The sequence below is a fragment of the Panthera pardus genome, unplaced genomic scaffold (genome assembly GCF_024362965.1).
Source record: "Panthera pardus isolate Hobbes unplaced genomic scaffold, ASM2436296v1 HiC_scaffold_3, whole genome shotgun sequence".
NCBI lineage: Eukaryota > Metazoa > Chordata > Mammalia > Carnivora > Felidae > Panthera > Panthera pardus.
The window spans coordinates 10,339,728-10,359,629 of NW_026526876.1; the positions used below are offsets into that span (position 1 = coordinate 10,339,728).

Sequence of the window (19,902 nt, forward strand, 5' to 3'; positions counted from 1 at the left end):
TGTACTTGACAGCGTGGCTGGGTATCTAACACTAGGTTGGAAATAATTTGCCCTAAGAATTTTGAAGGCATTTCTCCATGGCCTTCAAGCTTCTGCTGTTGCCTCTTACCAAGAAGCCTGAAAAGTTTCTTATTCTGGAGTCTTTGTATGAAGCCTGTTTTTATTCTCCTTCTCTTTTCCCCCAACCACAACTTTTAGGATCTTCAGTTTTTCCTCGCCTTCTGACATCTTATGTGGAAATGTTTTAGTGTGGACCCACTGGGTCTTTGCCATCTCGAAACTCATGTTCTTCAGTTACAGAAAAACATTCTTTAAATTATTATTGTTTTTGGGGCACCTGGGTGGCTCAGTCAGTTGAGCGTCCGACTTTGGCTCAGGTCATGATCTCACGGTTTGTGGGTTCGAGCCCCGCGTCGGGCTCTGTGCTGACAGCTGGGAGCCTGGAGCCTGGAGCCTGCTTCGGTTTCTGTGTCTCCTTCTCTCTCTGCCCCTCCCCCACTTGTGCTCTGTCTCTAGCAGAAATAAATAAATGTAGAAAAAAATTGAGCCACCCGGGTACCCCTCTGGGAGATTTTTAAATTTTTATTTCCTAACACTTCTATTGAATTTTTATGTCTGCTTTCATGTTTTTAATTTCTAGGAGATCTTTCTTTGTTTTTTGTTCTTTGCATTTTAAAAACATTCTGTTGCTTCATGGATATATATTTTCATCTTTCTGAGGATATGATATTTTTTTTAAAAATGTTTTTCGTCTTGCATAATCTTTCACTTTAGAGGCTTTCCTCAAATGTCAGGCAGTCCTCAGTTGTCTGCTCATATTTAAGATTGGGATGCTAAGGTACAAGTAGAAACTCGTGTGTGTGTGTGTGTGTGTGGCAGATAAGGAGGTGTGTTGACTGTGGACTTCACTCTAGGGTGATCCACTAGGCCATTTCTTTGAGGAACCCCTAATGCCAGTATCCTTCTTCTTTTTTCTCATCTGATCAGATTTACCAGAAGACTCTTCTAGACTCCCATTTGAATTTTTTAAATTAATTTTTTTTAACGTTATTTATTTTTGAGACAGAGAGAGACAGAGCATGAACGGGGGAGGGGCAGAGAGAGAGGGAGACACAGAACCGGAAGCAGGCTCCAGGCTCTGAGCCATCAGCCCAGAGCCCGACACGGGGCTCGAACTCACGGACCGCGAGATCGTGACCTGAGCTGAAGTCGGACGCTTAACCGACTGAGCCACCCAGGCGCCCCCCAGACTCCCATTTGGAAGGTAGAAGCTTGGGTATATATATTCTTCTTCTTCTTTTAAATTTTACTTATTTCAGTAATCTCTACACCCGACAAGGAGTTTGAACTCACGACCGTAAGATCAAGAGTCTCGTGCTCCAAAAACTGAGCCAGCTGGGCGGCCCAGTCTGTACATATTCTTAGAGCTGGGTGAAGAAGAAATCTGAGGCAAGTCTCAACATTCAGTATGTAAACTTCCATTTAGTTCCCATTTTCAGTATCTAGCCAACATTCATCTAGCAATCTATCCATCATTCTGTCTTCCTCCCAATCCCTATGTACTTAGAAGTCCAAAGACAAGCTGGGCCATTCTTCTGACACATCCTTCATCATCCAGCTAGAGTAATCTTACTAAAAGGCAGTTTGGCTGAAAGTCCTGTAATGGTTCCCACTTCTCTCAGTAGAAAGTCCAAACTTCTAAATATGTTCCAGTCCCTGCAAACTTTGGCCCGACCCTTCCGGCCACGTGTTTCCCGTCCATGTTGGTTATAACCATGTTAGTTAGACTCTATACAGTCTAACCTCTGTACCTCAGAGGCACTGTACTCTCCCCTCTGGGCCTTGTGAATATGCCATTCCCCATCGGAAATGTTCTCCTTTTTCCCACTCCTGTCCTTTGCCTGAATGAACAATGACTACAGCCGGTGAACAAAAGTTAAACCCGAAAGGACTGTTGGTGTCAGAGGCTCGGAAGTTGGTGACGGTGTCACTTCTAAAACAAAATTCAGCTACTGCTATTGCTTAAGAGCCCAAATTCAAAGTCTCCAGTCTGACGGCCTGTACTCTTCTTTTTTAAAAATTTTATTTCTTTTTGGGGGGGGGAGGGAGAGAGAGAGAGAGCGCGCAAGCGAGCACGCACAAGTGGGGGAGGAGTCCAGAGAGGGAAACACAGAATCCGAAGCAGGCTCCAGGCTCCGAACCCGGCAGCACAGAGCCCTACCTGGGGCTTGAACTCCTGCACCGCCTAAACCCAACCCGGGGCTCTATCTCGTGAACCGTGAAATCAAGAGTCAGATGCTTAACTGAGCCACCCAGGCGCCCCAAGGTTTATTTTTGTTTTATAGCTTTAACTACGACTCATATGCCGATGATTCCAACATCCATCTCTCCAGCCGAGACCTCTCCTGGAGGAAGCACATGTGTGTCGATTGACCTGCAGAGCATTGATCCCTTCATTTCGGTTAATATTTGCCAGGCCAGGAACTGTGCTAGGTACCGGGTATACAATGGTGGGCACAGACAGACACGGAACCCAGTCTCTGGCCTCACGGACCTCACAGATGGCACAAGACAGACGCTGGACAAATTATTAATACTACAACCACGATGAGCACCCCAAAGGAGTATAGGATGCTTTGGCAGTGTGAGATGAAAGAACCAACCCAGGGGCGCCTGGGTGGCGCAGTCGGTTAAGCGTCCGACTTCAGCCAGGTCACGATCTCGCGGTCCGTGAGTTCGAGCCCCGCGTCAGGCTCTGGGCTGACGGCTCGGAGCCTGGAGCCTGTTTCCGATTCTGTGTCTCCCTCTCTCTGCCCCTCCCCTGTTCATGCTCTGTCTCTCTCTGTCCCAAAAATAAATAAAAAACGTTGAAAAAAAAAATTAAAAAAAAAAAAAAAAAAAAAAGAAAGAACCAACCCAGTATAGGCACAGTGGAAGACTAAAAGAAATTATATATGTTGAATGAAACGTTTGTTGAAGACAAGAGATGTCCCCCTGAATGGTGGACCCTCAAACTCATCAACCTGTCTTCCAAAACTTTGCCTCCTGAGTTCTTTCTTCCATGTTTGGCATCACCATTCACTCAGTAACCCTGAGTACTTCTTCATGGACTCCTGACCCCACCCCACTCCACCCTCATCACCAATTCTCGTTGGTCCCGCTGCAAACGGAACAGGCTCAGACCAGCTTGTCCCTCTGTTGCTGGCAGCCCTCATCCAAGTTAGGTCCTCAGCCTCTCTCTTTCCTGCAATCAATAGCTCTTCACGGGGTCCCGCGCCTTGGGACCACCCTTACTCTTTATCCTCCATAGTTGTAGAATGAAAATCTTATCCGATCACACTGCTTAACATCTTTCAGTGGCTCTTCAGTATTGATAAGGGAAAAGCCATTCTCCTTCATCTGATTTACAAGTCCCTCACAGCCTACCTTCCCGTAGCTCCTCAAGCCAAATGCTACTTGAACTGGTTGTGGTTCCCCAAAGGACATGCTTTCTGCTTCTCTCCATCACTGTAATTCCTGATATCTCAAGAATCCTTTTACTGCACTTTTCCTCTAGCAAACGCTTACTCAGCCCCCACCTCTCCATTCACTTCCCCTCCTCGGTCTTTCCTGAAGACTTTCCTGAAGGTTACTCTGAAGAACAACTTTTCATTGTCTCATTGGGATTCCCTCTCTACCTAGTCCTTATCTCTATCAAAACGTCAGTGGAACCCGATGCACTTATTTGTTAATTTGTTTAAACTTGTCAGTCCCTTCCCCAATGTATTATAAAATCCTTGGGGGGGGGGGGGACTACTACATCTTGTCTTTGTATCCCTGGCACTTATTAAGGCTGTTGGAACACAGTGAGGTCGATATAAACACTTGCTAACTGATCAAATGCACAACACGTGATCCTAATTTCTGTGCTACTTTATTTATTTCTGCAACTAAATTCCCTATCTCAGTTGAAGAATCCGGAGTTTTCCCTCTACTACCCTTACTCCGTAACATTCTTTCCTATTTTTAACATCCTCAGCATTTGGATACCAAATCTTGTGCCAATGTAAGTTGCCTTTGCTTTTTGGTACTGCCTTGAAATTAACCTTTCATTATATGCATGATCGGAATCTTCTCCGGGCAAGAACGCGACTCTTCAATCTACAGCACAGAGTCACACATGCTCCCGGGAGTCGATACGTGCTTGTGGACGATTAAGCACAGCGCACGCGCACCAGGCCTTTTTTTTTTTCTTTCCTTTGACTCCTCTTTTTATTTTTTCCTTTGGAGCGTGCGCACCGAGAAAGACAAAGGTGGGGAAAGTGACCAAGCAGTCATTCAGGCGCATGCCCATCCCTCACTTGCCCCAGCCCCGGGAAGCTCACAGCGGCGAAGTGGGTGTGGCCTGCCCGGGAGCAGCAGAAACCCAATCCGACTGAGTGGGCTCGGCCCCTCCCTCCGCACGATTGGTTAGTTATCAGTGTTGTGGGGCGGGGAAAGGAAGAGATGTGGGCGGTGGAGTGGGGCGGGGGGGGGGGGTGGCGAAGAAAGAGAGCCGTCTGGCTCTGCGCAGGCGCAAGGGGGCGACCAGGAGAGGGCGTGAGAGAGCAAAAGGGAGTGTGGAAGCCCTGGTGCGCTGGCGAGCGCGAGCTGGGTCGCCAGCCTTGACGCCTGCGCCGTGGCCCTCGGGGCCCCGCGCGCGGCGGGCGGGTGCCCGGTGCGCCTGCGCAGTAGGCGGCGGCGGCAGGGGGAGGTGGAGGCCGTGGAGCGGCAGCGGCAGCAGCGGGTCCCGGGACTGAGGCAGCAGCGGGGGCGGCGGCAGGCGGAAGCTGAGGTGACGAAGGCAGCGGCGGCGGCGGCCGTTTCCCTCACGGTGGCGGAGACCAAGGCGGCGGCGGCGGACGGGGAGCGGCCCGGCCCCGGCCCCCTGCTCGTTGGCTGTGGCAGGGCCGCCGTGGGGCCGGCCCGGCTCCCGCCCCCCGCGGCTCCCCCTCCGGCTCCTCCCCCGGGGAGACGCCGGGGGCCCGGCCCGGCCCGGACTCAGACCGCCGCTGCAGCCGCCGCCGGGGCAGTCGGAGGCGGCGGCGGCGCCATGGGCGGCCTGGCCTCCGGGGGGGACGTGGAGCCGGGACTGCCCGTCGAGGTGCGCGGCTCCAACGGGGCCTTCTACAAGGTGAGGCGGCGCGCCGGCCGGGGACACCGGTCTTCGGCGCCCTCCCCCCAGCCAGGGAGGGGGAGAGTGGGGCGGGATCGCGCCTCTGGACCGAAGTCCTGGCCCTTCGAACCTTAGACCCACGCTCCCACCCGCAGCCCTCCCGGGGAGACCTCTGGAAGTTCACCCCCTTCCTCCTGTTTTTGGTCTCTCTATTAATTACACCTGCTCTTGACCCCGGTCTCGGAGAGAATGAACATCGGTGTTCATTATTGTGCTTGGATCAGCGTCCGCTCCCCCCCCCACCCCCCCACCTCCCCCGCAACCGAGACCCCATTTTCCCCGCTTCTCATTGACTTTTCTTGTTTCCTAGTAGGAGACCTGCCTTAGACCTGCATCACATCCCACCCCCCACCCCCCTCTTCCGCACGGTCCAAGCACATGGAGAATTCTCTTTCTTCTTCCCTATTACCCCCTTGGGAAGGCCGTCCCATATTAGATCCTTTTATCTTCCTCAACAGAGGCCTCTGCCTCCTGGCCCTGGAAGACTCACCCCACTTTCGTGTTACGTTTCTGCTCCCAACCCAAGGAGAAACGGTCGGAATCCATTTGTGACATTTGCTATCTGTGACCTCGGCAACTCTGGGTTGTGCCGGTCAAGTTCCCTCCTAGCCGTAAGGTGGCATCTTTTCACGAGTGTCTCACCCCACCCCTTTATCCCAAGGCTAGCTGCTCTACGGTTCTACGGGGATGGGGTTCTTTTTGTCATCTCATTTTGACCTCCGAGGTCTTCAGATCGTTCTTGTAGGTTCTTCGCATCTCGGCGGGTGCAGGCTTCGTGTTCACCATCTGTAACCTCTGAAGGGGGGAACGTGTGGGGATTTTCCTTAAGGATCTTAAGGGTTTCCACTTCTAGAAGACTTCTTGGCCGACTCTCTCAATTTGGGAATCTGATCCGCCTTCTTTTGGAGAAGGGGGTTGTAAAGGGTCCTTGTTGGGTTCCTTACAACTCCTTTTACTACCACCTTCTTTATTCCGAATCCATTTTCTAGGACTTTTTTTTTTTTTTTCTTTTTTTCTTCTTCCCCTCATTTAGATGAAGCCAGAGGGAGACTCCTCTTGCCGCCCAGGAATTTTTCTTTGTGTGACTGTTGTTATTTTGAGCCTCCTTTGGACTTTTGTGCCTGGAATCGCCGCAGAGACTTTTCTGATTTCCCCGCCTTCTTTCATTTTGCCCTGAGGAGCAACAGCAGAGATAGCTTCTTGTAACATCACAGGTCTGGAGAAGGGCCCCCTTTCTTTCACTTCTTTTCGGGCCTTCTCTCCCTTAGTAGATGGCTCCACCTTCATGCCCTTGGAAATGACTTTCTCCAGCTCTTCTCCTGTGAAGGCGTGTAGGTGGAAAGGGTCTCGAATTTGCCCTTGTGGTGGAAGGTTTCTGCCCCAGCTTCAGGTGATCAGTTCAGTGCAGCCTTTGTTACCCACCCTAAATGCCTGTGCATTTCTGCCTGGCCTCCCTCCCCAGATTTCTTTATAGTCAGTGCCTCTGGCTACTCTTATCTGTCTTAACTTATCCCATCAAGTTCAGTCTTTGGCGTTTTATCCACCACTTCTGTGTTCCAGTGTATTCCCCCAGGAACCACCTTATTCCAAGTCTGAAGGAAACTCCCAGAAGATCTCTTCTGTCATCTTTTTCTGCATACTTTTCTAACATGAGACTTTTTCTTCTAGCCTGCCTCCATAGCATTTCTGTTTTCTTTGGCAAAAGTCTCTAATTCCTTTCTGATTCCGATCGAGTACATTTGTCTCTTGTCTCCTTTTTCTTCAAACTTGCGTTACCTTTGTTGAAAGGCCCTTCCTGCTAAGATTTTAGCCCCGTGTTCCCCACTGTTTTGTCCTTCATCCTGGTCTGTCCCACTCCTAAACTCTGGGTTCCAAGAAAAGTGATGCTTAGTGTTTGAGATTGAGAGACGATGTTTGCTTTTGTTCTAGGAAGCATAGGAGCTAAGCATCGCTGGGAAAGATTGGTACCTAGTTCAGAGTAACTGTGTGAGACGAATGGGAAGGGAGACGTTTCCCTCTCCACGTGTAAGCGTCAGACTGAAATCTCTGTCTGAGTTTTTCCTTTTTTCTGCTGTGGGCCCTGGCAGTGATGGGCTTGGGAGAATCAGGGAGAGGATATTTTGAAATCAGAGAGTAGAGTTTGCAGTTGAGCTGAAAGCCAGGTGATGTGGGTTTTCTGTTCAGGCCACGTTAGCATTTTGTGCCCCATGGCACAGTTAAAAACAAACAAATCCGTAAATTCAGACTAATCTTTCTTCAACTTTTCAGTGCCATATAGATACTTAGCCATTCTGACCTTGCTACTGATTTAATATTCATGACTCAGCAAACTTTGGTGTGGGTCAAAGAGTGTTTACCATGTTTCTAGAATTATGAATTTGGGAAGGCCCCTTTCTCCTGTCTTAGAATTGGGTCCTGCTGTCGATCCTCCCAAGTCAGGACAGAGGTCGGGTCTGGGACCTCGCTTCTCCTGTAGCTATCCCGCCAACTCTTCTCTTTCCGCCGGCTCTTAAGTGTATTTTATTCTCTGAGCTGTACTCTCAGATGAAACGTCTGTTCACCTTTCAGGGCGCAGTTATCAAGTTCCCAGGCCTTGCCTGGGTACCCAAATTTCCATTCCTTTCTCAGGAAATTTAGCATTCTCAGCCTCAACCTGTGCTTTTTACCCAGGCCCTGCCTGCTTTTCTCCCAGAAGTCCCTCCTCTCAGAGCCCAGGACTAGGATGGAGGTGAGGGCTAATTGCATACTTTGTAATCTGAGGAAACAAGCATCTAGAAACCTGGGTCACTCTTCTGTCTGGTCCTAGGCCCTATAAGCCAAAGCCACCATATGCCATGGCCGCCGAATTGAGTCATCTTTGCATCTAGTTGGCCTTGTAGAGATTGACTCACCTGCTCCTGCCCTCACCTGCTTATCTTCTTAATGAGCATGGACTGAGCAGAACTGGGAGCTCACCTTCTTCCACTGGTATCTTTGGAGGAAAACAGACTGGTGATGCAGGTGAGAGTAAGGAGCAGAGACTGGGTTGGAAGATGAAGTCGAGGAGCAAGCTTGTTTGGGAGAATATTTGAAGGAAAAAGACCCTGGAAGTATAAGAGTGTGTGGCATTTGGTTGAACTGCTGAGTAGTGTGTAGAGAAACTCCATTTCTGAGCTCTACGTTTCTGCCTTGGGGATGATGGTAGCTGAAAACACAGGGATTGCTACTTCTGCCCGAGGGCCAACCCTGACATATTGGGGGAGAAGTGGATTAGGGCTGTAGGCATATCTTTTGTGGGTGAGTATATCTAGGAGTGGGAACCTCTTCCCAAGGGAGAAGACAAGTGGTTCTCTTCTTCTGTCTCTTCCACTGCCTTGTATCTCATCCCTAAATGTTTTGAGAATAGCTCTCGCCCTCACACTATTTTCCAAGGTTGGAGATAGACGTTTTGGGACAAAGAATTGGATAAAGTCAGCAGAAGAGGCTGGTTGAAATGTCTCTAGAAATCCAGACAGACCCTCATAAAGGGAGAAAAGAAGAGGGAAGCCAGAGATGCAGTGTGAGTGTTTATGGGAGGAGGACCCAAAAGGCAAGAAGGACTTGGGCAAATAACTGAGGAGCAAAACTGTGTCAGAAGACTTGGCGTGGAGAATAGTAGGAGTGGGTATTGATGGAGCTGAATGAAGAGTGGAGAAAACCTGTCTGGGGAGGGGAATGACAGAGAAGAGTAAAGTACGGGTGAGGAAGAGGCCGGGCAGCCCCGGGAGTACTAAGTTCCCTGGACAGTAGGAAGGTGCCGTAAGATCTATGCCGAAAGAAGGGAAGGGCGGTCAGCCGGTATCGAGAGTGAAATCTGGATTTCGCTTTTCCCACCGTAAGGAAACAGCAGTACAGTAAAATGTGCTTGACCGGTTCTTGCAGGTGCGAGGGAGACGAGTCTGCATTTTTGGTATTTTCTCTCCTGAGCTCAGCTTTTGTGCCTAGCCGCAAAGCTTGGGAATAGTTCTTGTGCATTAGCCTTTTGAAACCCCTAATTTTTAAATTTTTATTTAAAAAAATTTTTTGTTAATGTTTTATTTTATTTTTGAGAGACAGAGAGACAGCATGAGTGGGGGAGGAGCAGAGAGAGAGGGAGACACAGAATCCAAAGCAGGCTCCAGGCTCTGAGCTGTCAGCACAGAGCCCGACGCGGGGCTCGGGGCTCGAACTTACGGCCTGTGAGATCATGACCTGAACCGAAGTTGGACGCCTAACCGACTGAGCCACCCAGGTGCCCCTGAAACCCCTAATTTTTAGAAACAGCTTTATTGAGGTATAAACAGTGAAGTACCTGTATTCAAAATACAGTTTGTTAAAGTTTTGACATACGTATATCTTTCTAAATATCTGTATAGATCTATGTCAGACCGTGACCACAATCAAGATATTTCCTTCACTCCCAAAAGTTCCCTGTCAATCATGGATCTGCTTTCTGTCATTAATAAATTAATTTGCACTTCCTGATTTTTGAACTAAAGTGAAAAGGCAATTCAGTAGCGAAAGGGTAGTCTTTTCAACAAATGGTGTTCAAATAACTGGCTATTCATGGATAAAAAATGGCTTTTGATCATATCTTGCACCATATGCAGAATTCAACTCAAAGTGGATCACAAACCTAAATGTAAAATAAAAACTATGAAACTTCAGAGGAAGAAATATAAGAAAACCTTGTCGCCTTAGATTAGGCAAAGGTTTCTTAGGAAACTAAAAGCTCAATTCTAAAAGAACAGATTGATAAGTTAGACTTTCAGAGTTAGTCCCTAATTTTGAGTATGTGAAAAATCGAGAGAGAAGGTAGAAAAATGGGGGAACACACAGCCTTGGCCTCTTCAGTGAGGACACAGGCAGTAGGAAGTGGACCGGCTAGTCCGTCATCCCTGTTCCTCTCCCATGTCATGATCTCAAGATTGGGGTTTTCTACAAATTTTATCCTTTTCATATTCATGGCAGTGTATCACAGTCTAGGATTCCAGAATCTCAGATCACTGAAGTCACGATTTTTCCTTCTGTAAATTGTGTTCATCGTTTTGAACACCAGTGTCCCGATTATCCACTTAGGACCCAGCCGTGAAGGCACCAAGTTTGCTCAGGTCTCTTGCTGCATCGGGGCGCTAGACCCTCCTCTCTCTTGGCGGATCCTGATGTCCTCTAGGTGTTCCAGGACAGCCTCACACTGTCTCATGGGATATTCTTAGCCCTGCTGAGTGTTGTTGGTATTTTAATTGAACTCTGGCAAGTTGCTCAGCACAACAGGAGACAGACAGATAGGGAGGCCCCTGTGGGAGCCATGCTAGACCGTCGGTTTCCAAGCTGTTCTGATGGAGGTGGTTTGTCCCCCTTCTATTTAACTTCTGTCTCATCTTATCTGTGGATTTTGCCACTTTTCTTTCCATGCCAGTACCATGTCCTTTGTCTCTATCTCAACATTTCGTACTTTTTCCCCAGTACAGGTTTTTCCGGCCCTATCTTTAGATTGCTTCTGTCCCCATCTAATACTCTAGGTAACGGCCTCTAAATATCTCTGTTCCCTTGATGGCCACAGTGGTGGTAAATTGTCATTTTCTTTCTCTTTCTTTTCTTTTCTTTTCTTTTCTTTTCTTTTCTTTTCTTTTCTTTTCTTTCTTTTCTTTCTTTCTTTCCTTCCTTCCTTCCTTCTTTCCTTCCTTCTTTTCTTTTCTTTTCTTTTCTTTTCTTTTCTTTTCTTTTCTTTTCTTTTCTTTTCTTTTCTTTTCTCTAATTTGTCCTAAAATCCATTCTAGGGCTTTGTGAAGGATGTCCATGAAGACTCTGTCACCATCTTCTTTGAAAACAAGTAAGACCTTGGGAATAGAGAATGCAGCATACTGGGTCCTAGAAGGAGAGTGGAGAAGAAGGGGTGGCTGAGTCCTATGAGGCCTGTAATAGGTGGGAGAGAGCCAGGGCTTTGGGGGAGGGGCGGTCAACTTCTGTGGATCCCAGGTGAGGGTGGGGGACATTTGACCTAGTATTTAGGTGCTAGCAAGCGACAGAAGACACCAGTATGGAGGAGGACCTGGCATTTAGCCTCCGATCACCAGAGAAGGTGGCAATTGCCCAGAAGAGGCCATAACCCCCTCCTGAAGAAACGGGCAACCACATTGGCCCGAATGGCTTTCATGTCACGGTTTCCCTTGCAGCTGGCAGAGTGAGAGACAGATTCCCTTTGGGGACGTCCGGCTACCGCCTCCAGCTGACTATAATAAAGAGATCACAGAAGGGGATGAGGTTGAGGTAAGGGCCACGGGGCCCACCCTTTCTAGATGTCACTTTTCCCAGGATTCTGCCATCTTCCTTGCCCTGATACTCGTACCCTAGGCTCCTCACTGCTTGGTTCACTCTCCTTCCCTCTCCATGCTGAGCCGCTACACCCAGCCCGGTGGCCTGTGAAAAAGTGAACTGCACCGGTTCCCTGTCACTGTGTGTCCAACCAGACTCTCAGGGGCTTCCCAGTTTCGAGGAGTCACTTTTCCTCCATCTATGGTAACGGCACATAAAATCACAGTCTGATTTTTAGTTTGCTCCTTCCTCTAGTTTCCTTTGTCTTGGCGTAGCGCGCCAGTCAGGTGTCTGAATGCTTCTTCAACTCGTGATGTTTGGGGATGGTCCTCAGTAAGTCTTTTATTTTCAACTTTTCTTCAGGTTTATTCTCGAGCCAACGAACAGGAACCTTGCGGCTGGTGGCTGGCCAGGGTGCGGATGATGAAGGGAGATGTGAGTTGACTCGGAGGCCCTTGGAGAGCTGTTGAGGCAAAGACCGTGGTCACAGAAGGTGACCACGTGGGAGACAGGTGCTCAGGTCATCCCCAACTTCTCCATTCTTTCTCCCTTTCTGCCAGTTCTATGTCATCGAATATGCTGCCTGTGATGCCACTTACAATGAGATTGTCACCCTGGAGCGGCTCCGGCCAGTCAATCCCAATCCTCTTGCAACCAAAGGCAGCTTCTTCAAAGTGACCATGGCCGTGCCTGAGGATCTGAGAGAGGCGTGAGTTATTGGTGTCGCGAGGGGGCCCCCTTGACATTCCTCCTCCGCCCTGATTTCTCCCAGCGCTCTCCGTCCTGTCTTCTCCAGAGCCCCTTCTGCTCCCAGTTCCTCTCTTCGTCCCTGTTCTCTACCTCAGTCCTTCCTCTTTTCTTGTTTTTGTCATCCCCCCCTCTTCCCTGAGCCTCTGACTGCACTCTGCTCTGTGCCTCTGAGCGCTCTTCTCTTCCTCTGCAGCTGCTCAAATGAAAACGTCCATAAAGAGTTCAAGAAAGCGCTGGGAGCGAACTGCATCTTTCTCAACATCACAAATAGTGAGCTCTTCATTCTGGTGAGTTACTCCACCTGAGTTTCACGTAAGCCCTTTTAGCAATTTTTCCTTCTACCTTTTTAACTCCTTTGCAGAAAGGAAGGAGCTCAGAGGTGCTTATATTTACTTGTCAAAGGAGACTTTATTGTTCCTGACCCCCGAGGGCCCAGGTAGCCCACGTTTCCCTAGTTTCCCTCGTGTAGAACCATCATTTATTTTTTTAACCTGTCTATTGTATTGCCATCTGGGCTGGACCCTCCGTTGCATATTTGGACTCAAATAGACTGTACGGTTCTCAGCTCTGCTTGCTACCTAAAATCACTTCCCCTAGGTCCTCAGATGGTAGGCCCTTGTGAGACGGACAATGATTTTTCTCTTCCTTAGCTTCATTTCATACCACCTGTCCTTTTCTAGATATTCAGGCATCCAGATATCCCAGCTCTTGGCTCTCCCCCCGTGTGTATTCAGTCTTTTTTTAAATGACTTTTCCATTGGTTTCTTCCAGTCAACCACAGAGGCTCCCGTGAAGCGGGCGTCCCTGTTGGGTGATATGCATTTTCGAAGCCTGCGCACCAAACTGCTACTCATGTCCCGCAACGAAGAAGCTACCAAACACCTAGAGGTGAGTTCTGGCTCCACTTTTTCCTGCTGAATGCTATTGTTGTCCTCCCCCTGTCCCACCTCCATCCTTCACTCATGCTCTTGTGTTTACAGAATAGAAAGACTAAGGTCTTTCTGGGCCATTAAACCTGCGTCTACTGTGTTATCCCAGACTCCTCCAGATGGCAGAGCTCCATCGTGTTATAATAGTACAGTCGTTCTCAAACTTTTTTCTTAACTGTGGGACCTTTTGATCAAGTGAAATTTTACTTGAAAACGCAATGCATAAAACAGATCAATCAGAGCAGCTCTGTCTAAAAGCAGAAGAGGGGGTGTGGCTTCGACTTCCACCAGCCTCCCCCATATCCCTTCTGGGAATCAAAATGCTTTGCAGGATATATGTGAGAACCATTTGTACGCTGGAAGGACCGCTGGACTTGGAATCCCAAGTCTTGTTTTGTCAAATGTTGACCTTTGGCAGATCATTTGATTTCTGTGGGCTTTGTCTCCATCTGTGATAATGAGGTAGTTAGACTAGAATATTCCTACAAGGTCTTTTCCAGCTCTGATATCTTATGGTCAGATTCTCTTTCCTTAGGTAGTATACTGTCCTAAACAAGCAGGGTGGGTGTGTGTTTCCATTTATCAAGAGAACTGAGCTCTTGGGGAGGCTTTTCTCTGAGCTTGAACAAATTCCGGATCATGCTAATCTTTCACTTTTGCAGGGATGCTACTCAGAGCCCTGGCAGTTAAAAATTCACCTTTTCCCCCAGATGATACAAATTCTGTCTGCTCCAGGTCCCAGCGAGCAGATTCTCTGGTGACCGAAAGTAGACTGTTCAACTCTCCTAGGACCTGGGTGTATTGATCAGTGTGGCAAAGTGTGCCAGATACTAAGTTAGCCATATGTGCAAGGTCTTAAGAATAGGAACACGTCAGGGCGCCTGGCTAGCTCAGTCAGAGTATCCGACTCGATCTCAGGATTGTGAGTTCAAGCCCCACGTTGGGCGTGGAGCTTACTCAGAAAAAAAAAAAAAAAAAAAATAGGGGGCACCTGGGTGACTCAGTTGGTTAAGCGTCCGACCTGGGCTCGGGTCATGATCTCATAGCTTGTGGATTTGGGCCCTGCATGGAGCTGTCTGCTGACAGCTCGGAGCCTGGAGCCTGCTTTGGATTCTGTGTCTCCCTCTCTATCTGTCCCTCCCCTGCTCACACTCTGTCTTGCTCTCTCTCAAAAATAAATAAAAACATTAAAAGTTAAATTAAAAAAATAGGGGTGCTTGGGTGACTCGGTTAAGCGTCCGACTTTGGCTCAGGTCATGACCCCGAGGTTAGTGGGTTTGAGCCCCACATCGGGTTCTTTGCTCAGCACGGAGCCTGCTTCGAATCCTCTGTCTCCCTCCCTCTCTCTGCCTGTCCCTCATGTGTGCATGTGTGCTCTTCTCTCTCAAAAATAAACATTTAAAAAAAAGAATAGGAGCATGTCTTTGTTTTTGAGAGAATTGCTCTTATTTTTTGGCCTTTTTTTTTTTTTTTCTAATTGTTTTGAAACATTGCAAAGGAAAAAATACAAGTGGCCATGTACTCATCAGGCCGTCTAAGAAATAAAACCCTTGGGGCGCCTGGGTGGCGCAGTTGGTTAAGGTTAAGCGTCCGACTTCAGCCAGGTCACGATCTCGCGGTCCGTGAGTTCGAGCCCCGCAACGATCTCGCGGTCCGTGAGTTCGAGCCCCGCGTCAGGCTCTGGGCTGATGGCTCGGAGCCTGGAGCCTGTTTCCGATTCTGTGTCTCCCTCTCTCTCTGACCCTCCCCCGTTCATGCTCTGTCTCTCTCTGTCCCAAAAATAAAAAAAAAAAAAAAAAAAAAAAAGAAATAAAACCCTTGGCGAACTTCTCTAGAGGACATTTGTAAATCATTGTAAATCCTCTTCTTCCCTCCCTAATTCTTTTATTTTGAATGCCCAGTGTGGTCCCTTTTATTCAGCTTTCTCTTTTTGCCTCAGTGTAAGTCGTTGCCGTGGCACAACCTCATCTGTCGTGGAAGTAGGAAGTAGTGGACTGCAATCAGGAGTGTCCCTTTTCAGAAATCTTTCTTGTTTGGGGCTTCCAACCTAGGACTCCCTCCTCTAGAACCTTCCCTGTCTTCCTGCCCTGGTACCCAGGTGTCTCTCTAAGAGCAGGTTGCGAAATGAGGTGGTGTGGTGGTCCACGGCTCCTTTCCCGCTTTTTCAACCCCTGCTTTCTACTCCACTTGTCGGGTTTTATTTTGGGGGTTGATAATAGTTTGGTTAAGGTAACAGTAGTTCCTTAGCCTTGCGTTTACCTTGTGAAAGGTCCTTTCTCACTGACTTTACTTAATCCTCTTGCTAGTCTGGGAATGGGGTAAGTCAGGTGTAATCATTTAGCAGGTGACAGAATAGAGACGCAGAGAGCGTGTTTTGTTTAGGATCACATAGCCAGATCACGTTAGAGCCAAATCCAGAACTTTGGCGGCTGCCAGCCAAACTCTGCCCTCATTTACCTCCTCTCCCCGCCAGGCCATTGGCGTCCGCAAGGTAGGAGTGGAATGAAAGATTCCCGAATTCTCTGTGCAGGTCCTGGGGTCAGTGGATCTGGGGTAGTTCTGACTTGTTTCCACACGTCTTTCTCTCATCGAAGTCATGCCGAGCGTCAGGTGCCTGGGACGGGTGTGTGGGGTTCCGCCACCAGGGATCCGGCAGCGCCTTTTCCTTTCAGACAAGTAAGCAGCTGGCGGCAGCCTTCCAGGAGGAGTTCACGGTGCGAGAGGACCTGATGGGACTGGCGATTGGGACTCACGGTGCCAACATCCAGCAGGCCCGAAAAGTACCTGGGGTGACCGCCATTGAGTTGGGTGAAGAGACCTGCACTTTCCGCATCTATGGGGAGGTCAGCAAAAGCCAGCTGTCGCTTAGGTGGCTTGGGGGTAGAGAGAAGAAAGGGTGCGGTGGCAAGGAAGCCCGAGTCCTGTCCACCTCCTTCTCTGACTTGGTGGCAGCACGCTTTCCCAAAGGCAGAGGGTGGCAGGAAGACGATTGAGATCCAGGGCCCCTGTGTGAGTAACTGCTCCCCGCTGCTGTCTGTAGACTCCTGAGGCGTGCCGCCAGGCCCGAAGCTACCTGGAGTTTTCTGAGGACTCCGTGCAAGTGCCCAGGAACCTTGTTGGTGAGTGGAGGGTGTGTGCAGATAAAAGGATACAGGCGGGGCTCGGTGTGAGATTCCCTGAAGGGGTTCTAGGCCTGGCGCCTCCCTGCGGACTCCCAGCTTCACAAGGACAGGGCCAGCAGTCTTGTAGGACTGACGGAAATGGAAGAACGGATTTCCAGGGATCGTAAACTTGTCCTGTGAAAACTCACCAGAGACTTAGAAGCAGGAGAAGACTTAAACCGAATCCATATATAGAAGCTGGAAAACTGTTGATCTGTTTTTACTTTTTTTCTTTTCTGTTAAAAAAAAAGGCCTAATTCCTCCTTTACCCATTCAGGCAAAGTGATTGGGAAGAACGGGAAAGTGATCCAGGAGATTGTGGATAAATCTGGTGTGGTGAGGGTTCGCGTAGAAGGTGACAATGACAAGAAGAACCCCAGGGAGGAGGTACGGGGCGTCTGCATCTGGAGATTGGTTTCCAGGAGTAGGTGGGGTTGTTCGCAGAGCCCCCTCTCCGTGGGCCGGGATCTCTAGGGGTGGAGGATGGGGACTCGTGTCCTCCAGGAGATGCAGAGCCCAGAGCGGTCCCCCTGGCTGAGCTTCCGGAGGGGCCAGGGTGGACTTACTACTCGCATCGACCCTCCTAACCCTCCCGTCCTCTCTGCCGCGCAGGGCATGGTTCCCTTCATATTTGTTGGCACCCGGGAGAATATCAGTAATGCCCAGGCTCTGCTGGAATATCATCTCTCCTACCTGCAGGTACCCGAGCCGGAAGCCTGGGACGGGAGAGATCTGGGTGTAGGAAGGAGACGAAGGCTACTGGTGGCTAAAGTTAGCAGTTGTGACGCCCAGTTTGTATCTTGAGTAGAACAGAAAGCACTGAATGGAGATCTGGGGCTGTAGGGTTGGACCGCAGAATCTTCCTTGCTTAGCCAGTGTCTTCCGTCTCGCATTCCCGAGAGTTTAGGCGTATGGGGACGGTCGGGGCGGAGAAGCCTGAGTGAGGATTGGTCGTCGAGCTCACGTCTGTTCCCCCTTCGGTATCTTTCTCCATCTCCCACCCAACCAGGAGGTGGAGCAGCTTCGCTTGGAGAGGCTGCAGATTGACGAACAGCTTCGCCAGATCGGGCTGGGCTTCCGCCCTCCCGGGAGCGGGCGCGGCAGCGGTGGCAGTGACAAGGCTGGCTATGCCACGGATGAGAGCTCCTCCTCTTCCCTCCACACCACCCGAACCTACGGGGGCAGCTATGGGGGCCGGGGCCGCGGCCGGAGGACGGGCGGTCCCGCCTACGGTAAGACGGCTGCCGGAGGTGAACAGCGGTGGGCCTTGGAGAAGCAGGGGTCTGGGCGGAATCTCCAGGGAAGGGCGATGGACACATTGAAGATGCGCTTGGCTGGGGGACTTGTGAGTGGGAGGGGTGGGGTGAGTGACCCTGACTGAAGCCCGCTGTGTCCTTCAGGCCCCAGCTCAGACCCATCCACAGCTTCTGAGACGGAGTCCGAGAAGAGGGAGGAGCCCAACAGAGCTGGGCCTGGTGACCGGGACCCCCCAACCCGGGGGGAAGAAAGCCGGAGGCGGCCGATTGGGGGCCGGGGTAGGGGGCCCCCACCTGCCCCCCGGCCCACCACAAGATACAACGCTTCGTCTATTAGCTCAGGTACCAGTATCAGACAGCTGGGTTCGAGAGCGTAGGCCGAAAGGGAAAATGATGGACACGTGATGACCAGGTCCTCCTCTTCCTGTAACCAGTGCTGAAAGATCCAGACAGTAACCCCTACAGCCTACTGGACACGTCTGAACCAGAGCCCCCGGTTGATTCAGAGCCCGGGGAACCCCCCCCAGCAAGCGCCAGGCGCCGCCGCTCCCGCCGCCGCCGCACAGACGACGACAGGACTGTCATGGACGGAGGCCTGGAATCGGACGGGCCCAGCATGACGGAGAATGGCCTGGGTAAGGGCTCCGCCTGGGGTCTCAAAGAGTTCGAGCTGGGCAGGAACGGAGGTGTGGGAGATGAGGTGCACGGCTTGGTTTTTCTCTGTCCCGCAGAAGACGAGTCAAGACCCCAGCGTCGGAACCGGAGCCGCCGTCGCCGTAACCGTGGGAACAGGACCGATGGCTCCATCAGTGGAGACCGGCAGCCAGGTCAGCTCACACTGGGTGCCGGCGTCCTTCCTCGGAGCTGAGAGAACGGGCTGCCTCCCACCGTATGAAAACGGGGGGTTGGGGTCTGGTGGGTGTCCGGGAGCTAGACACCTGGTTCCTTCTGAAACTCTTGGTCCTCTGCCTTTCCCAGTGACTGTGGCTGACTACATCTCCCGAGCAGAGTCTCAGAGCCGCCAGCGGCCGCCCCTGGAACGCACTAAACCCTCCGAGGACTCTCTTTCAGGACAGAAGGTAGGCGGGCGAGATGTCCTTCAGTCCACCTCCTTTTCTCCGCCGGGCGGGCACAAGGCATTCGCAAAGGAACCTCTTGCTAAATCGCAGAGGAAGCGATGTCTGCAGTCTAGACCGCCGTCTAGAATAGTGGAAAGTTTGAGCAGGACAGAGGGAGGTTTGTTAGGGTGCTTCTGGACTCTTTGTGAGAGTTACTAGAGCCTCCGGTCAGGGGACAAGCCGTTGGGGCGCCAGATGCCACAGCACTAGGATGGTGAGGGATGTCTTACCTGAATTTCTACTGACCATCCTCCCTCCTTTCCCACTTCCTCCCCAGGGCGACTCTGTCAGCAAGCTTCCTAAGGGCCCCTCAGAGAACGGGGAGCTCTCCGCCCCCCTGGAGTTGGGTAGTTTGGTGAATGGGGTTTCATAAAACCTCCAGCCCGCATCCCTCCCTTCTCCATCTCGCTTGCTGCCCAACACCATGGCCTCACAGGCCCGACTGACCTGCGCTGGAGCTGCTCTTATCTAGGGGGGAGGGGGGTGGCACAGCAGCTTGGGTCCCCCCTCAACCTCCAGGAGCTCGTGGAGGGGTGTGTAACAGGGTCATACCCCCCTCCCTCTTGTCCACCCTTACCCCCAGGGTGAGGGGAGCCTCTCTCCTTCCCCATCAGACTGGATGTGCCTTTATCCTCCAATGCCCCGATCTCTCTGAACACCCCCATTCTCCGCCTGCTGGTGCGGGGTGCTCCTTGATCCACCCAGATTTGACAGTTCAGGGGGGCTCCCCTGCTATCCCTCCTCCCATCCTGTACCCCCCATTTCTGGGGCCTCATCACTGTGGAAGACGGGGATAGTAAGGGTATAAGTGGGTGGGAGGCATGGGGAAGGTTTTGGAGTAGAACCAGGGGTGTGTATGAAGGGGGGTGACAAGGTCCCCCAGGGGAGGGGGGACCAACCTTGTCTGGTGGATGAGAAGGCGTATTTATTTTTCACTGTACAGTATTTAAAAAGAGAATAAAAAAATCCAAATGGCTCTGTGGTTCTCGCGCCTTCTTTGTGCCAAGTTTGGCACATCGGTTTCTCTAGGCTTGACTTGCCCCGGCCCTCATTTCCGTTTTCTCCACACCTGGCTTCTCTAGGGTTCCAAAGATTGTCTACTTCTGGGAATTCCTGACATGCCTAGGTTCTCCAGGCCCTGGTCGCTTTCAAGTCCGGAGGACCGTGGCCTGTGGCTTCTGG

At 50.6% G+C, this 19,902-nt stretch overlaps 1 protein-coding gene and 1 long non-coding RNA gene across 2 annotated transcripts; one reads left to right on the forward strand and one right to left on the reverse strand.

Annotated features, from left to right (window-relative positions):
- Positions 1-4,913: 4,913 nt before the first annotated feature.
- Positions 4,914-19,696, forward strand: FXR2 (FMR1 autosomal homolog 2). The gene is made up of 17 exons (XM_053893109.1): positions 4,914-5,152; positions 10,972-11,024; positions 11,368-11,461; positions 11,870-11,941; positions 12,067-12,215; positions 12,450-12,543; positions 13,028-13,144; positions 15,858-16,028; positions 16,226-16,304; positions 16,624-16,733; positions 16,959-17,045; positions 17,356-17,578; positions 17,747-17,944; positions 18,037-18,237; positions 18,334-18,429; positions 18,581-18,681; positions 18,998-19,696. Exons 1-17 carry the CDS (start codon positions 5,072-5,074, stop codon positions 19,091-19,093), a joined length of 2,022 nt encoding a protein of 673 aa, XP_053749084.1. The 5' UTR covers positions 4,914-5,071; the 3' UTR covers positions 19,094-19,696.
- On the reverse strand, positions 14,609-15,860 carry LOC128774276 (uncharacterized). Its single transcript, XR_008418828.1, has 2 exons — positions 15,013-15,860; positions 14,609-14,744 (listed from the first exon to the last, which is right to left on the reverse strand). It is a non-coding gene; the product is annotated as an uncharacterized LOC128774276 (long non-coding RNA).
- Positions 19,697-19,902: the final 206 nt, after the last annotated feature.